This window comes from Bactrocera dorsalis, chromosome 4 (assembly GCF_023373825.1).
Source record: "Bactrocera dorsalis isolate Fly_Bdor chromosome 4, ASM2337382v1, whole genome shotgun sequence".
NCBI classification, from domain to species: domain Eukaryota; kingdom Metazoa; phylum Arthropoda; class Insecta; order Diptera; family Tephritidae; genus Bactrocera; species Bactrocera dorsalis.
Window position 1 is genome coordinate 22,134,606 of NC_064306.1, and position 27,964 is coordinate 22,162,569.

The following is a 27,964-nucleotide window of genomic DNA, read 5'->3' on the forward strand; positions in this document are numbered from 1 at the left end:
CCAATATGGATTGGTATACGCGAGTAAACCGCAAATTGAACACATACCGATCGAACGCACATGTTTGTCGGGTATGGCCACTTTTGAATGCAATGCTCTTCATTTTACTGCCAGTATTTTAAAAACTAGAACTTCCTATGACGTGTGAACTCGTCCTTATATACTTCGGTATATCAAGTGTCACACTTTGGCAAACTGTTATCGAAAATTAACGAATTTTTGAATTGCGGTCTCTAGAAGATACCACTGTGGTTGTCTCTTTTTTTTACATTAAATTCGTATTTGTCATTCGCTGTACTATACTTTCAGTGGAAGTCCTTTGATCTCATATCTTATCAGCAACAATTTAGATAAATACATCGGGGACTCCCACTAAACTGAAGTGCACTTATGCGTGTTAACAAAGAAGTGAATTTTAGTTGAATGCAGTCTCAATAGCCAATCTCAACAAGCCAATTTACAATGCCGGGTTTATCGTGCGTTATTTGTTCGGAAGTTTATAGAAGTAGTGACGTCATATGTAGCACATCTTGTGGGCATGTATTTCATTTTCAGTGTTTGCAACAATGGCAATCGCGGTATGTAGATATATATGTTTAAAGTTTTGTTTAAGCGGATAATCAAATAAATAATATATATGATATAACAAATATTTGCATGCATGTCGTTTATCGAAATTCCGAGAAAGAATGTTTGTGAAGTAAATTCAAAGTGCGATAATGGTTAGCATTATTGGCAGCCACATTTGTGCTCATACTTGTGTATGTTTGTCATACGTATTCGTTTGTTCGCTTGCTCCCACAGAATGAAAACATTGGGATCTAATGGAAGGCATACATGCAACAATAAGTTGGTTGATTGAGTTGGGCTAGAAATTGCCCTTGTCGCAACATACGACACAACTTTGGGGAATGTTTAGTATCGCGCCGGTTAAGTATCGTTTATGGAGAAAAACAGGGGGGCTACCCCCTTCACGCCCCCTTATTGGAAAGAGGAAGGATCGAACTTTTTAATAAACTCCCCCTCGACCTCCTAGAGCCCCTATAGACCCGTAGGGAGCCCTTTGAAAATGACCAAAAATCAGTGTTTTTGCTCATTTTTCCATACAAACTGAAACCAATGCAACCCAGCCAACATTTTTGTATGGACAAGAAATCAAAATAAAGAAAACCAAAATGTGTAGTACTACTTTTTGCGATGGCGGCCTTCGGCCGCGCTCTAAAAAAAATAACCTTGGTCAAGCGAATACCCTGGGTGACCGATGTACTTTCGTGTAGTACTCCTTTCTGCGTTGGCGGCCTTCGGCCGCGCTCTAAAAAAATAACCCTGGTCGAGCGAATACCCGGGGTGACCGATGTACTTTCGTGTAGTACTCCTTTCCGCGTTGGCGGCCTTCGGTCGCGCTTTAAAAAAATAACCCTGGTCGAGCGAATACCCGGGGTGACCGATGTACTTTCGTGTAGTACTCCTTTCCGCGTTGGCGGCCTTCGGCCGCGCTTTAAAAAAATAACCCTGGTCGAGCGAATACCCGGGGTGACCGATGTACTTTCGTGTAGTACTCCTTTCAGCGTTGGCGGCCTTCGGCTGCGCTCTAAAAAAATAACCCTGGTCGAGCGAATACCCGGGGTGACCGATGTACTTTCGTGTAGTACTCCTTTCCGCGTTGGCGGCCTTCGGCCGCGCTTTAAAAAAATAACCCTGGTCGAGCGAATACCCGGGGTGACCGATGTACTTTCGTGTAGTACTTCTTTCCGCGTTGGCGGCCTTCGGCCGCTCTTCAAAAAAAATAACCCTGGTCGGTCCAACACCGGCTACGCCATCCACAGTATTTTAGCATTGAACACCTTTTCGCGTTCACTTCATACATTTATTGCTAACTGGGTTTAATTTATTCCCTTTTGTTCGTGCTTTCTCGGCAATTTGACAGTTCAAATTAGGCAGTCATTTTGGTTTTTCGCATTATTGAACTCAATGCAGAAAAAGGTGTATTTTATTTAAAGATTTACAAGGAAATTAACAATCAAAAGTAATTAAAAACATTACTAGTGGTTTTTATAATTCATAAGTAATATATGTGCGTGAAAATGTATCCATAATTGGTTTGGTACAATGCACAACAGATGAAAATACACTAGCATATATTGAGAAATTTGCAAAAAATAGCATTTTTTAAAGTGAATTTTTGGAAAAACTTGTGAACCGATTTTTATAAAATATGTTTTAAAATAAAGTTCGATAATTTAAGCATACATGCGTGTTTAAAATTTTCAATTTGGTTATCTCGTTTAGGTACAACCCGTTGTTGCTTTACTTATTATAAATGACGCGCTCTCTTTGACAGCCGAAATATAATTTTGATTTTCATCCAATCAGTTGGTACAACTCATACAACTGCCCCATATACATACGTAACAATCAGTTGTATATACAATTCGATGAAATTGGTACAATAGTTGTTGCGTGTATGCCTTCCATAACAATCAGTTGTACAATTCGATGAAATTGGTACAATAATTTTTGAGTTAATTTTTACTAGAAGTAAACATGAGTCAAAAGAATATATTTTTGAGCTGCACCGAAATGTGTACTCTTTATTTATACTCTTAAAACTAACTTATTACATGGTTCTTACTTCTATTTATACTAACTAGTATGTTTACTTATTACTAGTTGTTAGTTTGTTTAGATACATATATTATTTGTTTAGGTTTGTTTACATATATGTCTATTATTACACGAGGCGACAAAAGTTGCTAATTCTCGGGCGATTCTCTTTTGCTGTCGCCCATTACCTTCACACGAGCAACTTGTGTTGCGCAACTCTGTTCGAGTTTTTTCTCATTCTCTTTCACTTTACTTTAACCCATTGTCGTTTCTTTTTACTTATAGGTATTTGGGCCACACTATCACATATATTAATAAGTTCTGACAATTAAGAAATAAATTTTATTTATAATTAAAAATTAAAACAAAGATTATAAGACAGACTTTCACATACATATGTCACCCTTTACACTATCGTCTGAGTCAATTTGTATGGCTTTCTCCATACATTTCACAATATCTTTATTTAATTTGATTTTTTCGTCATACTCCATTTTCTAAAATATTTAAATTATATTATGTATATTTGTATACATATTTGCAAATTACTTGCCAAAAGATGAAATTAAATTTTTTAAATATATTCAAAATATTAATTTCAAAAAATATACTCAAATGCAACTATGTACTACGAAAGAAAGAACACGAATGCCGAAAAACGTCGCAGCCAACTGCTACGAATAAGAACACAAAGCGAGTTGCTGAACACTGGGAACTCGGCGCGATTCTCCTCTCCTCGTCGCCCCCTCGCCTATAAACCAAGAGTTGCCGAAACAAAAGTTGCTGCGTGTAATAAGCGAGTATGTATATTGTTCGCTTAGTACATTTGTTTTGTTTTACGATAAGGTTGTTGGGGTATTCAAACTCAATGTTGTTTTGATACTTGTTTGTTTAGGATTGTTTGTTGTAGTGATATTGCATTTCAATTGTTCCAACTCAAGGTTGTTGGCATTCTGTTTACGGAAACAAAAGGTTGTTTTGATGTTTGTTACTATTATAAGGAATTCGTTCCTTAACTCGTGTATGCCTTCCATAACGATGGTTTTAAATGAAGGGTGGATTTTATAATAGCATTACTGATTTCGTGAGTAAAATGGATATGCACGGATATAGGAGTTTTTCCAGATTAAGAAAATAAACTTGGATTTAGAGTAGAATTCCCCAATATCGGGGTTAAAATGGGCATTTTCGTAAGGAGATGGTTCTCAAGATTACGAAAAATAGGGTAAATTTTAGAATAGCATCCCCCGGCACAATTCCAATTTTTTGGCGTAATGGATATTTGCATATTGCATATGGATATTTTTCTTTTTTAAATTTATTAAGCAAATAAGTAATATAATATACATGAATTAGTAATATTACATAATAATATTATATATACATATGTATGTATAAGTAATATTATATAATAATGTTACGAATTTACTCTTGCTAGTTTACTTTGTTAGGTTCGTATCTCTGGATTGACAAATAAAATCAACACTGTTTAATTTAATTCAACAACTCTTTATTTCACAACTCGTCTACACTATAGCAGTTTACTCTTAGCACTGATTGATTACGTTGGCACTGCCACGGCTTATATAGCCACGCACTTCTCGCTGATGCCGACGTGTCCTTCTAGAATATCGCGTCTGGAAATTACCAGAACATACGGCTATACGGCGCCAGACGCAAGCAGACAGTCGCGGCGCCAGACTCAGCAATTGTTTAACTAGACGAGCAGACAGTGTGGCGCCAGATGTCTACAACAAGACAAATGCTATTCCATATACCTACAGCTATTGTTCATAATCAGGGATGCATATAGTAATACAAATACAACTTAATACTACTTTTTGTAACACTGCCCTCCACTAAAGCCTAATCGTCCCGATTAGGCACAAATCCTCTTGAACCAAATGGGGCGAGCCTCTCCAAATGTACTACTTTCATTTTACATCGTGCTTTCCCATTTCTTTGTATGCGGTATACCACGTCATTAAGTCGTTTCATCACCATATAGGGTCCTTCCCAGGCTGTCTGCAATTTCGGGGACAAGCCTTTCTTTCGAAGTGGATTGTACAACAGGACCAGATCACCTTCTTCAAAACCTTTTGAATTTGCCGCTTGATCGAACCGGTCCTTCATCTTATTGCTCATCAGATGCGTATGCTGTCTTACCATTAGATGCAATTCATTCATTTCTTCCTTTAAGGCAGAACAATAATCTCCATCATTTCTTACAGCTGTAGGATTCGTACCAAACTTAAGATCAGCAGGGAGTCGCAGATCAGATCCGAAAATAATCTTTGCTGGCGTGTAACCAGTTGTCTCGTGCTTCGCTGAACGATACGCCAGCAGGAACATCTGGATGCACTTGTCCCAATTCCGTTGGTCTTTATCAACGATTTTCCGCAGATGTTCTTCGAGCGTTCGGTTGAATCTCTCTACCATCCCATCTGATTGTGGGTGTAACGCTGTTGTCCGTGTCTTGTGGATGCCCAATAATGTACAGACTTCTTGGAAAATGGAAGATTCGAAATTCCTGCCTTGATCTGAGTGTAATTCGACGGGCACTCCGAACCTTGTTATCCAATTTTCTACAAACGCTTCGGCTACTGTCTTCGCTTCCTGGTTTGGTAAGGCATATACTTCTGGCCATTTACTGAAATAGTCCATGACAACCAGTAGATATTTGTTTCCGGCCGTACTGGTTGGGAACGGACCTGCAATATCCATTGCGACTCGTTCAAATGGTGATCCCACGTTGTACTGTTGTAGCCTACCGCGACTTTTGGCTTTAGGACCTTTAGCTGCCATGCACTCTACGCAATTACTTATCCATTCTGCTATGGAATCTCGACAACCGATCCAGTAGAACCGTTGTTTAATCTTCTCTATAGTTTTTGTTATTCCAAGGTGCCCTCCACTAGGTCCATTGTGATATTCTTTCAATACTTTTGGGATCATGGACTTCGGTACTATGATCAGCAGACGAGAATGTTTGCCATCTTCGCTTTCCCAGGTACGATGAAGGTATCCATTAACGAGGTTTATGCTGTTCCATTGGGCCCAATATGCTTTTGCAGTTGGACTCTCGCTACTTATTTGTTCCTTTGGTGGTCGTACCCCATTTTCTTTGGCCATTACCAGCTTTGCAAGATCAGGGTCCTCCAGCTGATTGATTCTGATGCGGTGAGGAATCCAATCATCTTCAGGTTCTATATTCAGTAATCGCACGTCGATTATACCTTCTTTTCCTTCTGATTTGGAGCAATGTTTACATTCCAGTGGACAAGGGCGACGTGATAATGCATCCGCATTTTTGTGGTGAATCCCCTTTCGATGTTCCGTTTCGAAGTCGTAATTCTGTAATCTTTCGATCCATCGTGCAATTTGGCCTTCCGGATTCTTAAACTGTAATAACCATTTTAATGCTGCATGATCAGTCCTCAGCAAGAATCGTTGTCCATACAAATACTTGTGGAAATGTTTTACACATTCCACCACAGCTAGTAGTTCTTTTCGCGTCACACAGTAGTTTTTCTCTGGTTTCCCGAGCACTCTGCTGTAATACCCAATTACTCTTTCTTGTCCGTCGATGAGCTGAGACAGGACACCTCCAATTCCATAAGCGCTCGCATCTGTATCCAGGATGAATTTCTTTCCAGGTATTGGATAAGCTAACATCGGCGCCGTACAAAGTAGTTCTTTCAGCTGCTCAAATGCTTTTTCTTGTTCCAACTGCCATACAAACGGGCGATTCTTCTTGGTTAAATCATGTAAACTTCTAGCCACGTTCGCAAATCCAGGTACAAAACGGCGGTAATACGTGCATAAGCCAAGGAAGCTGCGGAGTTCATGTAAGTTGGTGGGTCGAGGCCAATCTTTGACTGCTTTTATTTTTCCTTCCTCGGTGTGAATCCCCTCAGTTGACACTTTATGTCCGAGATATGTGACCTGCTTCTTCCATAATGAACACTTTTTGGGATTCAAGCGTAATCCGGCTGCTGCTATTCGCTGAAAGACTTCCTCTAGATTTTTCAGATGATCATCAAAACTTTTTCCCATGATGATAATGTCATCAAGATACACTAAACATGTCTTCCAGTTGAGTCCTTTTAACACATGTTCCATCAGTCGCTCGAACGTTGCAGGCGCATTACATAACCCAAATGGCATCACAGAGAATTCCCATAACCCGTCGCCCATACTGAAAGCGGTCTTTTCACGGTCACATTCATCAATCTCGACTTGCCAATATCCACTTTGTAGATCTAATGTAGAAAACCATTTCGCTCCAGACAAGGTGTCTAATGTATCGTCGATTCTTGGTAGAGGATAACTGTCTTTCTTTGTGACATCATTCAACTTCCTATAATCTACGCAGAAACGGGTGCTACCATCTTTCTTTTTAACTAAGACGATAGGTGAGCTCCATGGACTTATTGAAGGTTCGATTACACCGTTTTTGTGCATGTCTTCAATAATTTTGTTAGCATCCTCTCGTTTTGCTAGTGGAACCCTACGCGGAGCTTGTCGGATTGGTTTAGCGTCTCCAGTATTTATGCGATGTTTGACAATGCCGGTTCTTCCTGTGTTTCCTTCGTTTGCAAATATGGATGCGTATTTTTCTAATAGTTTTTTTTGCTTTTAATTTTTCATTTCCATGCAGTTCGTTCAGCAAATTATTTAGGAGTGTAGGACTTATCTGCTGAGGCTCAATCGTAGGCTTCTGTTGTGACCGTTCGCATCGTGCTATTGCACTTATATTCTGGCACTGTCCAATTACTGCTCCTTTCTTCAGACTTATAGGCGTGTTGAATTCATTCACTACTCTCACCGGAATGGTGGCGTCTTCTCTAGTTTTCACAAGCGTTCTTCCTACCAATATGGGTGTATCTATTTTTGTTGGTTCCACAATCCACAACTCTTCAGTCCCACCTCCTCCATTCACTTTAGCCCATACAATCGCCTCAGATTTTGGTGGAATGCTCTGATTATCATCAACAATCACCCTCTTACTTTCAACGTTGGTCACATATCCGGTGTTTATAGGCATCTCCATGTTCTGGCAAAACAGCATTTGCTTGTTTAAATCCAAAGTAACCCCGTGATCAATCATGAAATCTACTCCCATTATAATTTCATCCGTGATTTCTGCTACGATGAAGGTGTGATTAGCTTCCAGGGTACCAATCATCACTTCGCAAAACACTTTTCCCGCGACAGCTGCTTCCTCCCCGGTGGCCGTTCGAAGCTTGCAACCGACTAATGGTTCAACCGTCCCTCTTACCACATCCGGTCGGATAATTGAATGTGTGGCACCAGTATCCAAAGTAAGCGTTGACAGTCGTCCATTTACGATGCCGTTGATAGTAAGATTGTTGTCATGGCGACCTATTTGTGATATCGAGATGGCGGGGCAAATAGTTGTGGGAACCAGCTCACGCCCCTTTGAACTGTTCCGTTTTAGTTTAACGACTTGTGAGATGTGGATGCTTCGTCCTCGTTATCTGTTGGTTGTTTCCGTTTTGATGGGTTTACTTTTATATTGCAATTTCGGGCAAAGTGACCCGCTTTTCCACAGTTGAAACATCTGCCTGTTGTATTTACTCGCGGTGCAGCAATTGTCTTCAGAGTCTTCAATATTTCTTCCATCAGCGCCGGTTGTTCCATTTCAACCCTTTGTACCTTGTGTGCTGGTTTACTTAGTAGGGAAGCCGTTTCCTGTGTGAGGGCGTGCGAAACCGTTTCAGCAAACGTTCTTTTTGGCAATGCATATGTGGCGCGTTTGGTGTCCACATCACGAATTCCATTTATGAAACATTGAATTTTTACCCTCTCAATGTAATCCACAGGTGCATCTGCATTTGCCAAATGAGCCAGTCGTTCTATTTCAGTTGCGAACTCTTGCAATGACTCGTTCATTTTCTGACCCCTATTTTGCAGTTCGATCTGGTATATTTGTTTCCGGTGCTCACTACCATATCGTCTTTCTATCGCACTCATCAATGCCTCATAGTTGTCCCGTTCACAGTCTGGAATAGTCTGAAGGATTTCTGCCGCAGGTCCTTTCAATGATACAAACAAGGACGCCACTTTGTCCGCTGCATTCCAGTTATTGGCCAATGCTGTCTTTTCAAACTGAAGTTTGAAAATTTGAAATGGAATACTTCCATCGAATGTGGGTGCCTTCAATCTTGGATTATTTGTTGATGGTGCAGGGCCATGCAGTTGCAGTTCTCGCATCCGATTACTCAAATGAAGAACTTCTGATTTCAAATTTTCTTCGTCATTTTTTAAAGTGCTTAATTCGTCTTCAAATTTTGAAAATTTCTCTTGCACTTGTTTTTGTAGTTGTGTAGTATTTTCCGTAATCTGTTGTACCAAACGATTTTCTAACTGCGTATTATTTTCAGTCATTTGTTGTGTAAGGCGAGACTCTAACTGTGATGTATTTTCAGCTATTTGCGTCATTTGCTGTGCCAGACGATTTTCTGTTTGCACTGCATTTTCTGTATTTTCAGCTATTTGCTGTGCCAGACGATTTTCTATTTGCTTAATAGCCACTAACAGCATGTTCATGTCCACACTCGATGATGTTCGTTGTTCTTCTACCTTTGTAGAAGTTTCTGGCCCAACAAATTCGAACTCGTCCACATTAATTCCATCCGCTTCCATTGCTTCACGTAATCGTGCCTGCAGATCCGCCTTTTGCCCACTTATCGGCAAATTACGCTCCTCCAGTTCCTTTTTTAATTGCTGAATTCTCAATTCTCCGAATTTAACCATCTTGAATTTGGATTATTTGACAATCCCACTTCTGACACCAATTGTTACGAATTTACTCTTGCTAGTTTACTTTGTTAGGTTCGTATCTCTGGATTGACAAATAAAATCAACACTGTTTAATTTAATTCAACAACTCTTTATTTCACAACTCGTCTACACTATAGCAGTTTACTCTTAGCACTGATTGATTACGTTGGCACTGCCACGGCTTATATAGCCACGCACTTCTCGCTGATGCCGACGTGTCCTTCTAGAATATCGCGTCTGGAAATTACCAGAACATACGGCTATACGGCGCCAGACGCAAGCAGACAGTCGCGGCGCCAGACTCAGCAATTGTTTAACTAGACGAGCAGACAGTGTGGCGCCAGATGTCTACAACAAGACAAATGCTATTCCATATACCTACAGCTATTGTTCATAATCAGGGATGCATATAGTAATACAAATACAACTTAATACTACTTTTTGTAACAATAATATTACGTAATAAAGTGTAAAGTATACAGTACAGTACGAAAACTCAAATTTTTTTTCAATATGAGTGCATGATAACCGATAAATATAACCACCGGTTATTTTTTTTCCGAGCGCGAAAAAAATTAATGCTAAAGCTTAAAATGCGCATAATTCATATCAAAAAAGTTTACGTACACCAATGATTATTTAAATAAATCAAAAATAATTAGATTGTTAATTAGTTGTTTTAGCGGTTTTTGGCCTACATTTTATTGCTATTATTGTCCCTAGACGTCGACGCATGCTACCCATTCGATTTCGAGTATTATTTCCGGATATTTTGACTCACTAAGTCGAGGATCCACGTTTTTGGACTTATTTTAATGAAATTCGATGTTTTCGAATACGATTTTCCAAAGAGTTCTAGATATTTTGACTAGGATTAATGTCTAGTGAGTGCGGGACCTATGAAGTTATTTTTATTTCCATAACAAACATTCACGTACAAGATAAGACGTGTGTTTTGGGTCGTTATCCTGTTGGAAATTGATTATGCTGCTATTAACACCCGATTTAAGCGCACTTAAAATTAAATTTTTTTTTCTTAAAATGTTCACTTATGGACCAAAAACCATATCTCAGGAACTACTAATCTAATTAATTATACATCTAAATAAAAAAATATGTAAATGACGGATAATGAAATCTCGATTATCACTTTATCATGCGAGAGTATAAAATGTTCGGTGACACTCGAATTTAGCCCTTACTTGTTTTATATTAAATAGTACAAAAATAACTTTTATTCAATATTTAACTTTTGTTCATTTATTTTTGTTCATGCAATAACAAAAGGGTTGCATTCTAATTAATAATCAGTGCTACCTTACGTCCATATTTTACAGAAGAACCAAAAGAAATAAAGAAAACAAATAATACCCACTGACAGGAAATATATAACACATTAGTTATCCGCATAGAATTCCTTTCTTCATTGGCGGCCTTCGGTCGCGCTTCAAAAAAATTATCCTCGGTCGGACCAACACCTGGGCGTGCTCAGTTTTTTTGCGTTGAACTCCTTCCTGTGTTGGACCTCAGTCGGACCAACACCTGGGTGTGCTCAGTTTTTTTGCGTTGGCGGCTTTCGGCCGCTCTTCAAAAAAAATAACCCTCAGTCGGACCAACACCTGGGCGTGCTCAGATTTTTTTGCGTTGAAGTCTTTTTTGCCCGATCCAACATCGGGATTTATTAAGATAATGCAAATTCTGAAAGATTTTACATTATACGATAATGAATTTAGTTATGACGTCATAATCTTTCTTTTTTCTTATTTTTATTCCATTACAAAATATGCTAACACTAATTTTTTGCTTGTTTACAACCATTTTCTTATTTTATGTATAAATGGGTTTTAACTAAAGTTTGATATGAAATTAAAGTTATTTTTGCACTATTTAATATAAAATAAATGATTAGAAGCGAATTAGAGAAGTGTTAGTGGATATAAAAGTGTAAAATATAAGTGTAATATGAATTATAAAACGGAGAAACACGTATTTTAAACACCTGATTTTAACCCCGAAGTCGGGGGATGCTATTCTAAATCGCAGCCGAAAAATATATACTTGTACAGTGACACACACGTCTAACCGGATGCGTGCATTGTCAATCTTCAATCATAAAGTGAACATCTTAAAATCATCATCAAATTAAAGGAAAAATCTTTATTTAGAGAAATAACTCGCGGCACATAAAATTCGTTCCACACAACTACTTCTGATAGTTGTGGAATTCCACTTGAACAAACACTGAATATTCTTTTCTGCATATTAGTAGTTACCGATAAGTCTGCGAGTAAGCAACACGACAATATGACGCCCCACGTACTCATACTTGTACGTTTCAACTGTTTTCGATAATTTAAAAAAAGTTTGAAAATAGGATTAATAATATTAGTAGAGCTGGTCAAGAAGTTAACACAAGCCGAAGAAAAGTTACTGTTAAGTTACTGAAAATTGTTGAAAAATCCCTTTTCCTCGGCGGAAAATGTATGAAACAGAAAATGAAAAAGGGAAGAAGGTTCCTGCTGAAACAATTCGCCGCACACTTATAACCTTCGATTTACATGGTAGAGCAGTTGTAAAACGCCGTACATATCCGAAAAAATAGAAAGAAAAGACTGGAATTTGCGAAATTGCATTTAAAAAAGACCGATGAGTTTTGGCAAAGGGCATAATTTTGATTTGGTGATCATAAAACAGTATTATTTCTTTTTTTTCAAAGTTCTTTTCACAGACGAAAGCAAGTTTAACTTGCAGTGATCTGATGGAAGAAGTTTTGTATAGCGGCGTCCTAACGAAGCCTACTTGCCAAAACATACTAGAGCAACGCTTAAGGGGGTATTCTGGTTTAGAAATTCAGAAAAATCGATTTTTTTTGCATATTTTTATATCTCTAGTTGTACTCAACCGATTCACATGAAATTTTACAAAAAAAACAGGGAAAATACGAAACTTTTTTTTCAAACCTCCACCATTTTGTAAAAAAAAAATTATTTCAAAAACGTTTCGTAGTGCGATAACTACACTTTTACTCTTCACGGATTTCGCATAAATTTTCATTTTAGGTCACGGAAAGGATTTATATCCTGCACACCAGGACAAGCCATTGTTTCATCAGTCTCTACTTCGCCGACCTGCAGTTTTTTTAATTTAATTTTTTTCTTATATTATTTATGTTTTGTATTCTTAGAATATCAATAAAAAGCATGTACAAAAATTGATAATCAAAATAATTTTTGATTTTGTTTTTATCGCGTCAAAAAAAATACCTAAAATTCGGGCTTCTAAACCAGAATACCCCCTTAATCAGGGTGGTGGATCAGTAATGGTTTGGGGATGTATATCGGCGAAAGGGACGGGCAACCTGCATTATGTGCAAGGTATTATGGATCGTTTCCAATATGTCGACATTTTTGTCAAAAACTTGTCGCCTCTATACCAATGCGACTAAGAAGCAGTTTTATCTGCAAAAGAATATGCTACGAAATAAAGGGTGATTTTTTAAGAGCTTGATAACTTTTTTAAAAAAAAAAAACGCATAAAATTTGCAAAATCTCATCGGTTCTTTATTTGAAACGTTAGATTGGTTCATGACATTTACTTTTTGAAGATAATTTCATTTAAATGTTGACCGCGGCTGCGTCTTAGGTGGTCCATTCGGAAAGTCCAATTTTGGGCAACTTTTTCGAGCATTTCGGCCGGAATTTCCCGAATTTCTTCGGAAATGTTGTCTTCCAAAGCTGGAATAGTTGCTGGCTTATTTCTGTAGACTTTAGACTTGACGTAGCCCCACAAAAAATAGTCTAAAGGCGTTAAATCGCATGATCTTGGTGGCCAACTTACGGGTCCATTTCTTGAGATGAATTGTTGTCCGAAGTTTTCCCTCAAAATGGCCATAGAATCGCGAGCTGTGTGGCATGTAGCGCCATCTTGTTGAAACCACATGTCAACCAAGTTCAGTTCTTCCATTTTTGGCAACAAAAAGTTTGTTAGCATCGAACGATAGCGATCGCCATTCACCGTAACGTTGCGTCCAACAGCATCTTTGAAAAAATACGGTCCAATGATTCCACCAGCGTACAAACCACACCAAACAGTGCATTTTTCGGGATGCATGGGCAGTTCTTGAACGGCTTCTGGTTGCTCTTCACCCCAAATGCGGCAATTTTGCTTATTTACGTAGCCATTCAACCAGAAATGAGCCTCATCGCTGAACAAAACACGCGCGCGAAACACATTTCGAACCGAACACTGATTTTGGTAATAAAATTCAATGATTTGCAAGCGTTGCTCGTTAGTAAGTCTATTCATGATGAAATGTCAAAGCATACTGAGCATCTTTCTCTTTGACACCATGTCTGAAATCCCACGTGATCTGTCAAATACTAATGCATGAAAATCCTAACCTCAAAAAAATCACCCGTTATTAGTAATCATTGGCTTGTTAAAAAAATAAGGTTAGTTGTGTGGAACGAATTTTGCATATTGAGAGTTTTATGCTGTGCATTATTTTATTATTACTTTTAAGTTTCCAAAAATAAAATAGAAGATTTTTCCTTTATTTTTATGTATCCTATGTACAATTTTTAAGATTTTTACTTTATGATTGGATGGTGCCATCATTGGTAATGCACTGTTACTAGTGTAAAAAAACGGTTTTCATACATTTTCATGACTCACGCGACCAACCGGATGAACTCAGCTTTAGCTTTGCATATCAGTTAATCCTATTGAATTGATAAGTTAGTTTAACATATTGTATATTATTGAAAATGAAATTTTATGCACTTTTTATTTTCTACATAACACAAAGGGCTAAGTTCGGGTGCAGCCGAACATTTTATACTCTTGCAACTTACGAATCATAACCATCAACCTGAGGATCGAAATCCAAGCATTTTTAAATATACACTTAACTCCTAAGTATGATTCCGATTACTTTGGCGGTCGGGTACTGAAAACGAATTTCGGTATAAATGGGGTATGTACTGATAGAGGAGTTTCTCCAGAGGAGGAATATGCAAAAATAATATGGCTGTTATATTTTTTAAAATATTCTCGATTAAAAATTCAAAAATTTGTATTAATAACACTTATGTAGTATTTCACAATGTTTCACTAAACTTTTTCACTTTGTATATTTAAATATTAACGTTAAAATAAGTTCACATTTCACTTTTATTTTGTACTTTTTTAACTAAATTTATTAATTTAAAATTCACTTAGCACTCTCGTCGTTAAAAGTTAGGAAAAGGTTAGATTGTCTACAATTATGAGGAAAACGATCGTTGCCACATCCTAAACACCAAATATAAAGGATTGTTTAACCCTGGTCGAGACCAATGGTGCTTGGCTAGACCCCTATGTGTTTACATACATTTGTATGGAAATACGTGTTGTATTTACGCTACATATATGTACAATATAGATACATTTTTGAAATTTCTTACAATGGCAATAGCGTTCACAAAAAATGTAACATTTTGAGTGTCGCAAGTCGTTTGCTACACTCTAAATATATTTAAATAACATTTAAAAACAAAATATGCCTGGCCAGACCCGTTGGTCTCGACGAGGGTTAACGACAACGTTTTTTGTTTGTATTTTCGCGGTATTCTTTTTTCTTTATTAAGTATAAATAATTCTTTCCAAAATTTTTTAAGCTATATATCTATGAAGTACTTTCGCGTAGTAATTCTTTCTGCGTTGCAGCCTTCAGCCGCGCTTCAAAAAAATAACTCTAGTCGAGTCAATACCCACGGGGACTGAAGTACTTTCGCGTAGTACTGCATTCTGTGTAGGTGGCCTTCGGCCTGATCCTGATCGAGCAAATACCCGGGTAACCTAAGTATTTTATTATTTTATTACATAATATTAGTATATAATATTACTTAGTTTATTAAATTTAAATAAGAAAAAATCAAAATAAATGGAAAAAGAGTTTATACTAATTTAAATTTGAATAATTTATAGACGCTTGTTTTTATTAGAACTAACATTGCTAGATAAAGAAAGAGGAATTATAGCGAAAAAGAGAAATTTCAGGGAATTGCTCATATTTGCTTATTATCATATGACAGCGCTCCATTTCCTCATAATTGTTAGGACATAAATGATCCTCACTACGAGTGTAAAAAGTAATTTTTTAAATGTAATTTTCTTACTTATAAAACCCGCAAAAGGTGTGAATTGTGAATTTTCTTAAATATTTACAGTTTAGTTAAATAAATTTGAAGTGAAAAGTGTGCATAAAGTGTGTTAAATTTAGTGAATTAGCTTGTTGAAATGTTCGAATTTTGGCAATTTGGAACTTTAAAGTCGAATATCTTGTAAAGTAGCCATTTGGGGTAACTATAACCCTATTATTTTTTTAATCAGGAAGACTTCCTCTTTCCAACTTACCTTCAGATCGTGGCGCCTAAGTAATCGGAATTGTGCCTGATCCGTGTATTTCAATTCTCAGACATTGACTGATATTTTCGAACAAAAGTCAACTATAGGTATATTCGGTACCTAGGGGCTTGAACAGGTTTTGTTTGATTTGAACAGTTTTTTGTCATAAGGTGACATACACTAAAGGCATTATTCTTATAAAGCTTAATACCGTTAAATTAATTGCTTTATGATGTGTGTACTGTTAAAATTATATGAGAAGTAGACGTGGTTATTTCCGATTTCACATATGAATATGAAAAGATTTTCATGTACCAAATTTTCTCGAAATCGGTCAGTCGGGTCCCGATATATGGTATTTTATCAAAAAGTAGGCGGTGCCATGCCCATCGCCAAATTTTTACCCCGGCCCCTATAAAGCGTTGCCGTACCATCCCGGCGCAAATTTTTACGTTTCTGGGGCATTTATTTATTGATTTATTGCGCTTTAGTAGTTTTGAACGGTACGGTTATATTGGGAGTGAACGGGGTTTACATCCGATTTCATATTTTCACACGATCGGTAGGAGATCTTGTAATATTCGTGCTGAGTGAATTTGAATGTTTTAGCTTTATTGGTTTAGGAGGTATACATATATATTAAATTTATTAGAGCGAGGGGTCACGCTCACTTTTTCTAAATTTTTTGCCCACAGGTGCCTCTGGCTACTATCTCGTCACCCTGATCATTTATAAATAAATAAAAAAAATTTAAATAAATAAATAAAATTCAATAAAAATGCCGCAAGACTTTTTTGACAACCCAATATATATATATCCCTATATCTATCTCACTTAGTTTTAGGTCATGCATACAACCGTTGGGTGAACAAAATTATAATCCTCTGCAGTAACTGGTTGCAAGAGTATAAAAATTTCATATTTAACATAAACACAGTCCAATACACTCTTGAAATTCAATAGTACCAATAGTAGTATATGCTAAAGTAACGGCACTTTTAATTCATTTAAAATTCTGTTATAATATGTAGTGCTTATTCTCACATTGAACCAGTTGGTAATTGCATTGCTTTATGTGTAGTTAAACCAATTACAGTTCCGTCACGTACTCAGACATCTATTGACATTAGAAAATTAATAATATAACTTCGAGAAGACGAAAAAACAATAAAAGAAATATCATATATAGTTAGCGAATTACTTCCCCTATGCACAGCACTGAAAGAAAGCTTCGGAAGAAAAATAGAGTGTGTAAGGTATCTGAAAAGGCCATGGTAAAATATTAACACAAAATGATGAACGTTTCATATTGCGAAATATTAAAAACAATCCGGATTTCCTCTCCAGGCAGTTCCGTATGCTCCTCTCCAAGCAGTTCCTGCTGGGGTGCTTTCGCATAAATCATCATTGCAGTCAACTGCGCAACCGCCTCTTAGGAGCATCAAGAGACGCAACTAACTTCCGACAAGCACTGACCGCCATTCACAGTGGAGCTATCAATGGCATACTCGGAGTCAAACCACCACCCATTGCATACGAAAAGCCCTGGTGTCCCGAGAAATGAGAGTGACCCTTGCGCTGCGCGTTCGTTTTAGATACTGTAGCAAGTTAAACTCCCTATCTATCCAGAATAGACTCGACATATCCAAAATATGTCCTGCGTGCAATGAGTCTCCGCATGACACTGGCCACCTCTTTGCATGGCCCACCAAGTCCACTCATCTGACACCCTTTGGTACGACCCCGTCGAAACAGCACGTTCCTTGGGCCTCATGTTAGATGACGTCGACGACAACTTAGATAATCCTTACCATCCTATCAGGGATTAACTAACCGTTAAAACAACAACAACAACCAATATGTGAGTTATCTTAGTGAGAACGAGATGTAACTTTATGCCTTAAATGGATAAAATCGGGTGAAAGCTTTGCCCCGGTCCCCATATAACTAATCCGGCTGACTTTGCTCCATATAAATTGAATTAATGCACCTTAAGAAGCATTTAATTATTATGCAGCATGTTTATAGTGAGGTATTGCCAAAATAGATAAAATTGCAATACAACCCCATGAACTAATATACAATTTTCACCGTTCCCACGACATTTGGGACTTAATTTGAATCGATTTGGATTTTTTTCTGTCCAAGGACTATCAACTCAGCAGAATTTAGCCGCTTCATCAACAACAACAAATTTCAAAACATATACACGAATTACTTCCAGCCCATATAGTAACCATGATGATTTTCGATTTTATAACAAAACTTATAACGGCACGATTCCGATTACTTTGGCGGAGGGGTAAAAAACCGAATTTCCGTATAAATGGGGTATGTGCGGATAGGGGAGCTTTTCCAGAGAAGGAATATCCAAAAATAATATAAAAATTACTTTTATTTTTAAAAATATTCACGATGAAAAAATCAAAAATTTGTACTAATAACAAATGGTATTTCTCCATGTTTCACTAAATTTTTTCACGTTTTTTACTCTGTATATTTAAATATACACTCAAAACATTGAAATAAGTTCACATTTCACTTTTATTTTGCTATATTTTCCCCAAATTTATTAATTTTAAAATCACTTAGCACACTCATCGTTGAAAAGGTTAGATTGTTTACAATTATGAGGAAAACGAGCGTTGCCACATCTTAAAGAGCAAATAAGGATTTTTAACGATTTTTCTTTGTTTGTTTTTTCGAGTGATTCTTTTTTCTATATTAACTATAATAAAAAATACTTTCTACAAATGTATATGTGTAATATGTGATTTATGTGACTGAAGTACTTTCGCGTAGTATTCCTTTCTGTGTTAAAAATAAAAAAATATATTGAGTTTTCGTTATAAAGTGGTTAAAGTGGCTATTTTTTTGGTTATCTTGAACTAATAATAAAACAAAATTTGATTTTCCGTTATAAAGTGGTTAAATTTTTTTATTATATCTGTCAGCGATTTCCATTTATTTTTGCTAACATGTTGTTTTGTATATTAGGTGACAAAATATATAAGGAGTATTCTCTTGCTCTTGCAAAACCCTTGCACGGTGCAAGAATTGCATATATTTCCTCTTGCTGCACCGACACAACAACAAATACACGCAGAAAAATATTTGCAAGGGCTATGAAATATGTCAGACCAAAATCCATGTATATTAGCGTGCAATGTCACGCAAAAATATAATTGCAACCCTGTTTTAGCTGTCATTTTACACAAAGACATATTACGTCTTTAAATTATTGAGGAAGGTAAATTTTAAATAGATTTTATAATTTCTATTAAATTGTATGCAGAAGGTGCGCCAATTCACAATAGCCATGCATAATAGTCATTCACAATAAATTGACCGAATCAGCCGTTTATATATCACTAGATTCTGCAATGGGTGCTCTCGTGCCCTTGTATATTTCGGTATAGTATTTTTGCAATCTGCAATCAATATTATTATATAATATTAGTTTTAAGTTAATTTTCTAATGATGTTAAGTCTGATCTGGCAATACTGTTTTATCTAAGCTTTCTATTTCTCATCTCCCTTTTATCATACATTTCTGTTTGTTATTATTAATACATATAATATTACTTATTTGCTTATTAAATTAAATAAAGAACATATACATATGCATGGATAGAGGAATTTTTGGGAAAAAGGAGTTTCAGCGAATTTTCTTATTATCACATGGCAGCGCTCCATTTCGTCGTAATTTTTAGAACACACATGATGTTCACTACCAGTGTAACATTTAACTTTTTAAAATAAAGATTTCTTAGATAGAAAAACTGTTAAAAGTAAAATGTGGATTTATTTAAAAGTTTATTGTTTAATTTAACCCTCTATAACTCAAAACCTCCAAATTAACTATTTTTAGTGGAATCGGTTAGTTTTATGGGAAAAAATATACAGAAATTATTTTGTTCTTTTGAAACTTTATTTATAACACATATAACACAAAAAAAGGGAGTGTAGCTTACAGGCAACAATGAGTAAAAGTGATAAAGAAAATTGGCAAAATTATGAGTAAAATGGAAATCCTTCAGGACAAATGAAAGTTCTTGAAACAATTTTAACCCGCACTTTTCACACACCGTGTGAGTGGACTCGGCACATTTCGGGAACTTGCATCGAATTTTTTTCCGCCCATTGAGGCCAGTGCCCGACTTGATCTTGGCGGACTGCTTGTGGAGGCACATGTTGTGCAGGTCCCCTATGTTTCTTCGCTAGAAGCTCACCTTCTATTGATCGTCGGGTTATCAAGCCTTGTTTTGTCCCCATTTTGCATAAAGTTTCGGCAATTTCCAGACGAAAATCTGCGGATGCAATGATGGTCTTATCAGTAGGATTTTTATATTTGCAGACCCTCTTATAAAGTAGCCATGAGTTAGCCATAGTTAGATCTAAGTAGTGATAGAACAGGCGCATCTGCCAACGTTTACTCCTCAGTCGTATCTTGTAGATGCCCATAATGCTGTCGATAAGATCCACACCGCCCATATGTCGGTTATACTCGCCAACAACATTCGGCCGTGAGATGTTTATATACCTCGAGTTCTTTTTGTCGTATCTTCGGACTTCGGATATAGGATTTTGGCCAGCAAAGGTGGAAGCCAATGTAACAAGTTTGTTATCCTTCCAAGCAACTGTTGATATATCGACACCGTTAATAGTAGACACATATTCTTCTGAATATCCTCGATCTTTCTTCACTATGGCTTTCTCTGTCGACAGTTTGCAGTCAGGAATTCTATTTAGTGCCTAACGCAAGAATACCTTCTTTTGCTAAATATTCCAACAAAGGCAAAGATGTAAAGTAGTTATGGAAATATATCCTGTGGTTTTGTTGTCGTGGAATCATACGCGATAATCATACTACGACGTTTGAAGATGCTCCTAAATCTGGCTCGTCGGCTCCGACAACATTCTCTTTACCTGTTTCTATCGCTGTCTTATAAGCGAAACCGGAAACACCACTCAAAACAAATAATTTGTATCCCCACTTATGAGGTTTCTTAGAGTTATACCGTTTTAGCATATTTCGCGCTTTTGTAGAGCATATTTGCTCATCTACACAAACACGTATTTCTAGCGGAACTTTGGCGTATGCCTTGTTCAAGGCATCAACGACTGGACGAATTTTGAAGATTCTATCGGCGACAGGATGGCTTCTTGGGAGACACTTTGAGTTGTCGTTGAAATGAAGATGCTGCCTAATCTTTTCAAATTTACTAGAAGGCATAGTGTCTTGAATTACGTTTGTACCCAGGATGGAGCCCCAATGGTTAGTCACCCGAGGTAGGTGAATTAGTGACATGAGATAAACGACACCAATAAATTGTCGTATTTCTATCTCAGATACATGAAAAGTATTGTTCGCATCTTTCTGTATCAAATAGAGGTTTGTCTCTTCAGAAATTTTCCTTATTAGTTCAGGTGGAAATAGATACAAGAAATAGTCTATAGGAGCCTCGAGATCCAAGATATCAGAACGCAATGACTCGAACTTGAAGAAAGAAGTTTTATAGTAAACTTTGAACACTTACCTTTTTGATTTTCATAAAAAGAAGCACAAATAAACGCAAAAACTATTTTTTATTAATTTCTGTACTTCACCACGTGCTGACTGTTTGAAACATTTGACTTCACTGAAGAAAAAGTTTCATTGGACAAAAGTAACGGCACTTAGTTTGTTTTGCTTATGCTTGATTAGAGGAATGGAGTGTAGACTACATTCTACATTGCTTGACAAGACGAAAAAAATTACTACGAGTAGAACCTACCATACGTTATAGAGGGTTAATTAATTTGTAGTGAAAAATGTGAGTAAAGTGTGTTTAATGTGGTAAAATAGCTTGTTGAAATGTTCGAATTTTGGGAATTTTTTAACTTTAAGGTCGAATATCTCGTAAACTTAGCGTTTGCGGTATCTATATGTTTTAATCAGGAGGACTTCCTCTTTGCAACGTTACCTTCAAATCGCGGCTCCAAAGAAATCGGAATTGTGCCCTTATAACGAATATGTTATTCAGTGAGTGAGTTATATATTTATAAAATTGCTTGAAAAAATTTTTGTACTCAAGTAACCTGATCAAATTAATGCAATCAGATCTTCTCTTTCTCTGCCCCATTGGGGGCATAAATAATGAGTTCCGACTTTCTATCTGTCTAAATCGTACAGGTTGGTCAAAATTTATTTATTTATTTAATAAACTATACGCCAATCGGCTTTATACATCGAATAGTTAGTAAAATATACAAAATGATATAGAGATAAGGATGTGGAAAGTGTTATATGTACACAATCGGTTGAATGTAAGTAAAGAGTTAGTGGTAGATAAACAGTAAATTTTTGGTTTGCGAGATGAAAGCTTGATATGTCCCTCCATAAAAATCAATGTCTGCGAGATTAGCAATCCTATTATTTGGTCCGTGGTATACGTAGTTTCGTTGAGTCTTCGTTGTTTTTAACAGTCTGTTATGCCTGAGCGAGAGGCTAGTAGGAGCAAGCTTCTGAGGAGTCAATCAGACCGTTGACAATTTTGTAGAAAAATGCCGCATCAGAAACCTTCCGACGCGAGGTTAAGCTGTTGAGTCTGAAACGGGAGCGGATGTCCTCAGAGGAGAGTCCCTGCATCCTTAACGGCTGATGGAACAACAATGTCTTGCAGAATTTGTTTTGTATTCTCTCAACTCTGTTGATGAGTGTATCATCCCTTCCTGTTCTGATGATGAGTCCAAGCACTTTAAAAGATTGCACAGTTATTTTGTCAATATGCTTTGCAAATGTGAGTTTGTTGTCTATAATAATTCCTAGATCTTTGATTTCGGTTAATTCCTGTAGATACTCGTTGAGCTTGTAGTTGGTGACTATGTTGTTATGAGAGCGTGAGAAGGATACGACAGCGCATTTTTTCGCATTGAAATTATTTTTAAGACACCAGCTTGTTAGGCAGTCGATATCTTGTTGCAGTTGTGTGACATCGGAATCATTAGAAATAATTCTGAAGATTTTCAAATCATCGGCATATAGCAGACATTCAGACTGTATATTGTTTACAATGTCATTGATAAAAATATTAAAGAGTAGTAGTCCTAAATGCGATCCCTGAGGAACTCAAGATGTGACCTCAGGTCAAACAGCACGAAAAAAGGCATGTTTTTGTGATTTTTTTTTCTAACGACACAGTTAAAATATATTTATTTAACGAAAAGTACATTAAAGTATGACATTTGAGGAATGTCTCATCAAATTTTTATAAAGAAATATTGAAAACTATGGCAATGGTAGCAATTGTTCGGACGTGTCTCGCAAAAAAGTTGAATTGCGGTGCCCCTGGATCATCTGAAATCAAAAAACCCAAGTTCATTCGCTAGATAATAGTTTGCCCCAGATAACGCTGTCGAGTTTTTTTTTTTTTTAATTTCAATTTTTGAATTTTTTCGAAGACTCTGAAGTGAAAACACACAATTTTTTGAGAAAAAATCGGCTAATTTGTCATTGTAAAATCAAAATTATGAACTAAAAAAAAACTCGACAGCGTTGCCTCGTAAAATATGTACAGCAATAGTGTTTAAAATTTCAAAAGGATTGATGCAGTTTTTGAAGTTATGAGGGGCACCGACTTTAAAAACAAGAGTTGTGGGAAAAAAGCTTTGCATGCCGAGTAACAATAGCGCGGTCGGGTCGGGTCAGGTATATGTACGAAAATCGGGCAGGTATACAAATGCTCATAACTTCGTCAATTTTGCTTTAATTGACTTGAAATTTTAACACAATATTCTTCAGATATCATACATTCAATTTAAAAAATAAAAAAAAACGTGAAAAAAAAATTAAATACCCTAAATTTTAAATACCTGTAAAATTCCGCACTGAGTCTTTTGCAGTCCCTCCTTAGAGTACTAAAACGGTTGTAATTGTGTCGGTTTTCCTTTTTCTTGTATTGAGTGTGTGCTGATTTTTTGAGTTTAATCTTGTTTATGAGTTCATAGGAGAACCAGCAGTGATAGGTACTGATAGATTTTTTGTGAACAGGTATTGTGATATTCCTACTTCAAGAGTATTGTATAACCAATTGACTTTACTTTCAATAGTGTCCAGTGCGTACAGTACCGCCCAATTGACTCGGTGAAAGAAAACGTTGAGGCTGACGTAATCAGTTTTCTTGAATGAGTAAGTGGCTGGATTAAAATGTTCTAAGTTGAGTTGAAATTTTAAATTTATGATGAAGGCACGATGATATTTGTCCTCAAGAATGAGATGTAGAGTTTTATCCACGGAACCCTCAACATTGCTGAAATATAGGTCCAGAAGATTGTTCTGGAGGTTGTTTATTTTGATTATTTGGATTCATTCCAGTAAAGCAAATCCATCGTATACAAATTTTTCGCAATCGGCTCTGGGGGTGCTGCTTGACAAGTTGAAGTCTCCTACGATTATTAGCTTTGCGTTATTGTATTTCACATTGATATAGTTTAGAGTTGTAAGTAGTTTACGATAAGTATACACATCCAACAATAATATCAAGTACAGTACCTTTGATTTTTCCGAATACCAATTCCAAATCTCTTTCATCTGTGGTAATTAAATCAGCATGGATATGACGTTTGACGGCGATGAAGACGCCGCCACCACGATCTAGGCCAGTGCATATAGGATCTCTATCTCTTCTAAAAATGGTATAAGTGCTATCAGTCACCTAGCCATCGTTAATTGACGAGTTTAACCACGACTCAGTGATACCACTAGCCGCTGATACTGTCATAAACTTAGACAGCTTTGTCCGAAGGCCTCTGGTGTTTTGGTATAAATCTGAAGGGTCTTCAGGTTTCTTTTTTTTACTGATCGAACGAAAATTCTTGTTCACTATCTGCGGTACTCCTCGAATGTATTTGATGGTTTTGCCTGTGTCACCATTTTTTCCAAGAGTATCGAGTTCGGATCGTAGTTCACTGAGAATGTATTTGATGGTTTTGCCTGTGTCACCATTTTTTCCAAGAGTATCGAGTTCGGATCGTAGTTCACTGAGAAGAGATTGCTGTGCTGGAGTCTGATCAGATTTGAAAGTAGCTGTCATTCCATCACGTTGGTTAAGCTTGAAAATCTCCCTAGCATCGGTCGCTGAACGAGTCTCGATGAGCAGGGGACGTGTACGGCCGGTTGCCGGACGACCTAGTCTTCGAACTTTGAATTGAGGAATCTTGGCAGAGATTTCAGGGGGTACGATTGCCGAGAGCAAAATTTCATCGGCTTCCATTCTGTCATTACCAGCAGCATTAGTAGATTCGGTGATGCCAAGGGCAATGACATTACTCTCTCACCTTTTTCGATCGTTCATCTCCCTTATGATGTCTTCCGGAGATGATACATTCCTGTAGGAGTTGAGCTTATTTTCTACAGAGGAGATCCTGTCACTCAAGTTAGAATATTTTTTTTCAATGGCAACGCTCTGCTTGGAAAGCTTGTATACTTCTTTCTTGAGTTCAGCGATACTCTCCCCGATGGTTTGTTTAAAATTATCAAATTTATTATTGAATGTTTGGGAAAACTGTTCGAATTGCTTCTTGAGAATTGTTTCGAATTTATCAATTCTGTCATCTCCACTAACAACAGGCTCCTCGTCAGATGCAATATCGATGTCTCTAACACTAACCTCAAATTCCTTGCATACGGTGCATCTCCACTGTATATCATGTTTTTTGATATTAGTAGCAATGAGCAATCAGTTTCAGACATTCAACGTGGTACCATTTCTGACATAATGCACATCTTAGACCTTTTGTATCTTTCGTACTGGTTCTGAACAGCTACCGCATGCGCTAGTATCAACTTGCTTCTTAAGTGGCATGTTGAATATTAATGTATTCGCACTTATAAATGTTAAACAGACGTGAGTAGATCACTATTGTTGTGCAACAAGGGCAGGAGTAAATAAATTATACTTATGAGTTTACTTATTGATTTTCACTTATGATTTAATATTTTTTTTTACTAATTTTTGTATAATAATATATGTGATATCTTAAAAATTTGATTGTAATCCATTCTCGATCATTGCAATAATGAATGTCGTCATTTTCCATTATGTTTCATTTTAAGATTTATATCACAAATTTAAACTCAGAGTTGTTATCTAACTGTAAAAATCTCCTTCTGTAACCACTAACTAAAATCATTAGCAAATAACGATAAGACAAATATATATTATATGCACTACTCGTAAGTTTATGGGGACAAGGAAGATTTTTAATATTTTGGATTCTTTTATTTATTTTTAGGGAGACAAGCTGCCCACAATGTAGATTTCGCAATCCACAGACCCATAAGTTATACATCGATTTCGACGAAACTGCAACTGATATAAAATTAAATGAAACCAAGGCGCAATTAGATTTAACCGAGAAATCAAGAAGTGAACTACAATTACAACTAGATGTGACTGAAAGCAATATTTCTGGTATTCAAATACTTCTTTCTCAGGCAGAGGACAAAATATTGGATCTCGAATACAAAAATGATTATTTGAAAGCCCAAAACGATAGCAGAGAGCAAGCAATTGCAAAAGCTGCGGAAGAATCTGAAGACTTCTTGGTTAAAATAGCTAGTTTGGAGGACAATTTTAAAGAAGTTCTATTAGAAAAAGAAAAATTAGCATTAGAAATGGAAAAAAGAGTTTCAGAATGTACAATTTTAAAAGATGCAAATAATAAACTGGAGACGTTGGTTAAACGTAATGAAAACTTTCTTAGCAACACTCGCAAACAGTATGAAGCAGTAGAAAGCGCACTTAAAGTAAAAGTAGAGCAGTTAAAAGACGAACTGATTACCAAAAGTGCATTAATACAACAGCTAGAGAATAGAATAAGAGAGATCGGAAGTAATAAGCAGAATTCCCAACAATATTCAGATCAGCGAGAAATCCAACGACACAATACTACTGAAATAATTATACAAAAACTAAAATTGGAAAAAGAATTAGAACAAACTTTAGACAAAATTGTCGAGTTGGAAAACAACCACATCAGAGATATAGAGTTTTTAAATTTGGAAATTGATAGTTTAAAAGCAGATAATGAGAGAAAGGATAACGAGATTGCAAATAGAAAAGAAGAGCATGCGAAGATGATGACCAGACTTACTTCACTGGGCTCAAAAGCAACAGAAATGGCCCTTCGTAAGCGAATTGAACTTTTAAATACTAAATTAGAAGAGACGCGTAGTGAACTCGAGAGCTCACTTAAAAATTCTGCTGAATTGAACCGCGTTATCTCAAAGATAAAAGCCGAGAGTAAAGTTGTAGAGGGTGCTAACTCCAGTGTGGTAAAGTATTCTTCTGCAATCCAACCCCAAAACACCACTGCCTCCTCAACGAACCAAATCGCAGAGAAGTGTGAAGAAAATACAAGTGTTGTTATTAGAGGTGTTTGTGACAGCGATATTAAAAATCCCTTGGCTGATACAGTGCTAATGCTTACAGAGATTATGAATTTGCCGTGCACGGCTGCAGATATTAAAGATGTATTCAAACTCAATAACACATTTAAATTGAGAAATAATATACAGAAAGATAAAACAACTTTAGTTGTAGCTTTCACAACTCTTAACATGAAAATAAAATTTTTGGAGAACAAATCAAAGTTAAGAAACAAAGCTCTAGTAGTTTCAGCATTCGTTGACAATGAAACAAACAAACTTTTTCATTATGCAAAATCATTAAAATCCTTGGGTTACCATGTTTTTTGTAAAAATAATTCTGTATTTGCCAGAGTCGGGGACAATTCTCAAATATTAAAAATTAACAGTAAATTAGAAGTTGACAATATTACCAAAAATTCAAATCAGCAAATAAGCGAGAAACATAAAATGTCATTAACGGGAGCTAAACATAAAAGTGTAATACATAAAAAGAAAGAAGATGAAAATGCACAACTCTCTGCTGAAGAATGTGATGAAGAATTTTACCGCAAATGATATATAGTTTATAAATACGGAGGTATTTATTTAAATACTCCTCGTATTGCACACGCATATATGATTAAACGTGCCAAATTGCCCAGAGGGCGTTAATTTTAGTATGACCATTGTCAAATTACAATTAATATCATATACATATAATATGTAAATTTTGTTCACTAAAGTTACAAATAAATTTTATATAAATATATAAAC

The 27,964-nt window shown here is 36.5% G+C and overlaps 1 protein-coding gene and 2 long non-coding RNA genes across 3 annotated transcripts; all 3 read left to right on the top strand.

The window, feature by feature from the left end:
• The first annotated feature begins 279 nt into the window (after positions 1–279).
• Positions 280–27,964, top strand: LOC105221770 (E3 ubiquitin-protein ligase TRAIP). The gene is made up of 2 exons (XM_049456679.1): positions 280–578; positions 26,074–27,964. The coding sequence occupies exons 1-2, from the start codon at positions 463–465 to the stop codon at positions 27,764–27,766; spliced, it is 1,809 nt and encodes a 602-aa protein (XP_049312636.1). The 5' UTR covers positions 280–462; the 3' UTR covers positions 27,767–27,964.
• On the top strand, positions 12,389–13,966 carry LOC125778507 (uncharacterized). The gene is made up of 2 exons (XR_007422757.1): positions 12,389–12,898; positions 13,836–13,966. It is a non-coding gene; the product is annotated as an uncharacterized LOC125778507 (long non-coding RNA).
• On the top strand, positions 23,400–25,748 carry LOC125778510 (uncharacterized). Its single transcript, XR_007422760.1, has 2 exons — positions 23,400–24,755; positions 24,828–25,748. It is a non-coding gene; the product is annotated as an uncharacterized LOC125778510 (long non-coding RNA).

Bases quoted from the DNA above. Each gene is read 5' to 3' on its own strand.
- LOC105221770 (XM_049456679.1), top strand. From the start codon at position 463: ATGCCGGGTTTATCGTGCGTTATTTGTTCGGAAGTTTATAGAAGTAGT. The intron at 579-26,073 runs GTATGTAGATAT...ATTTATTTTTAG, and splicing joins TTGCAACAATGGCAATCGCG to GGAGACAAGCTGCCCACAAT.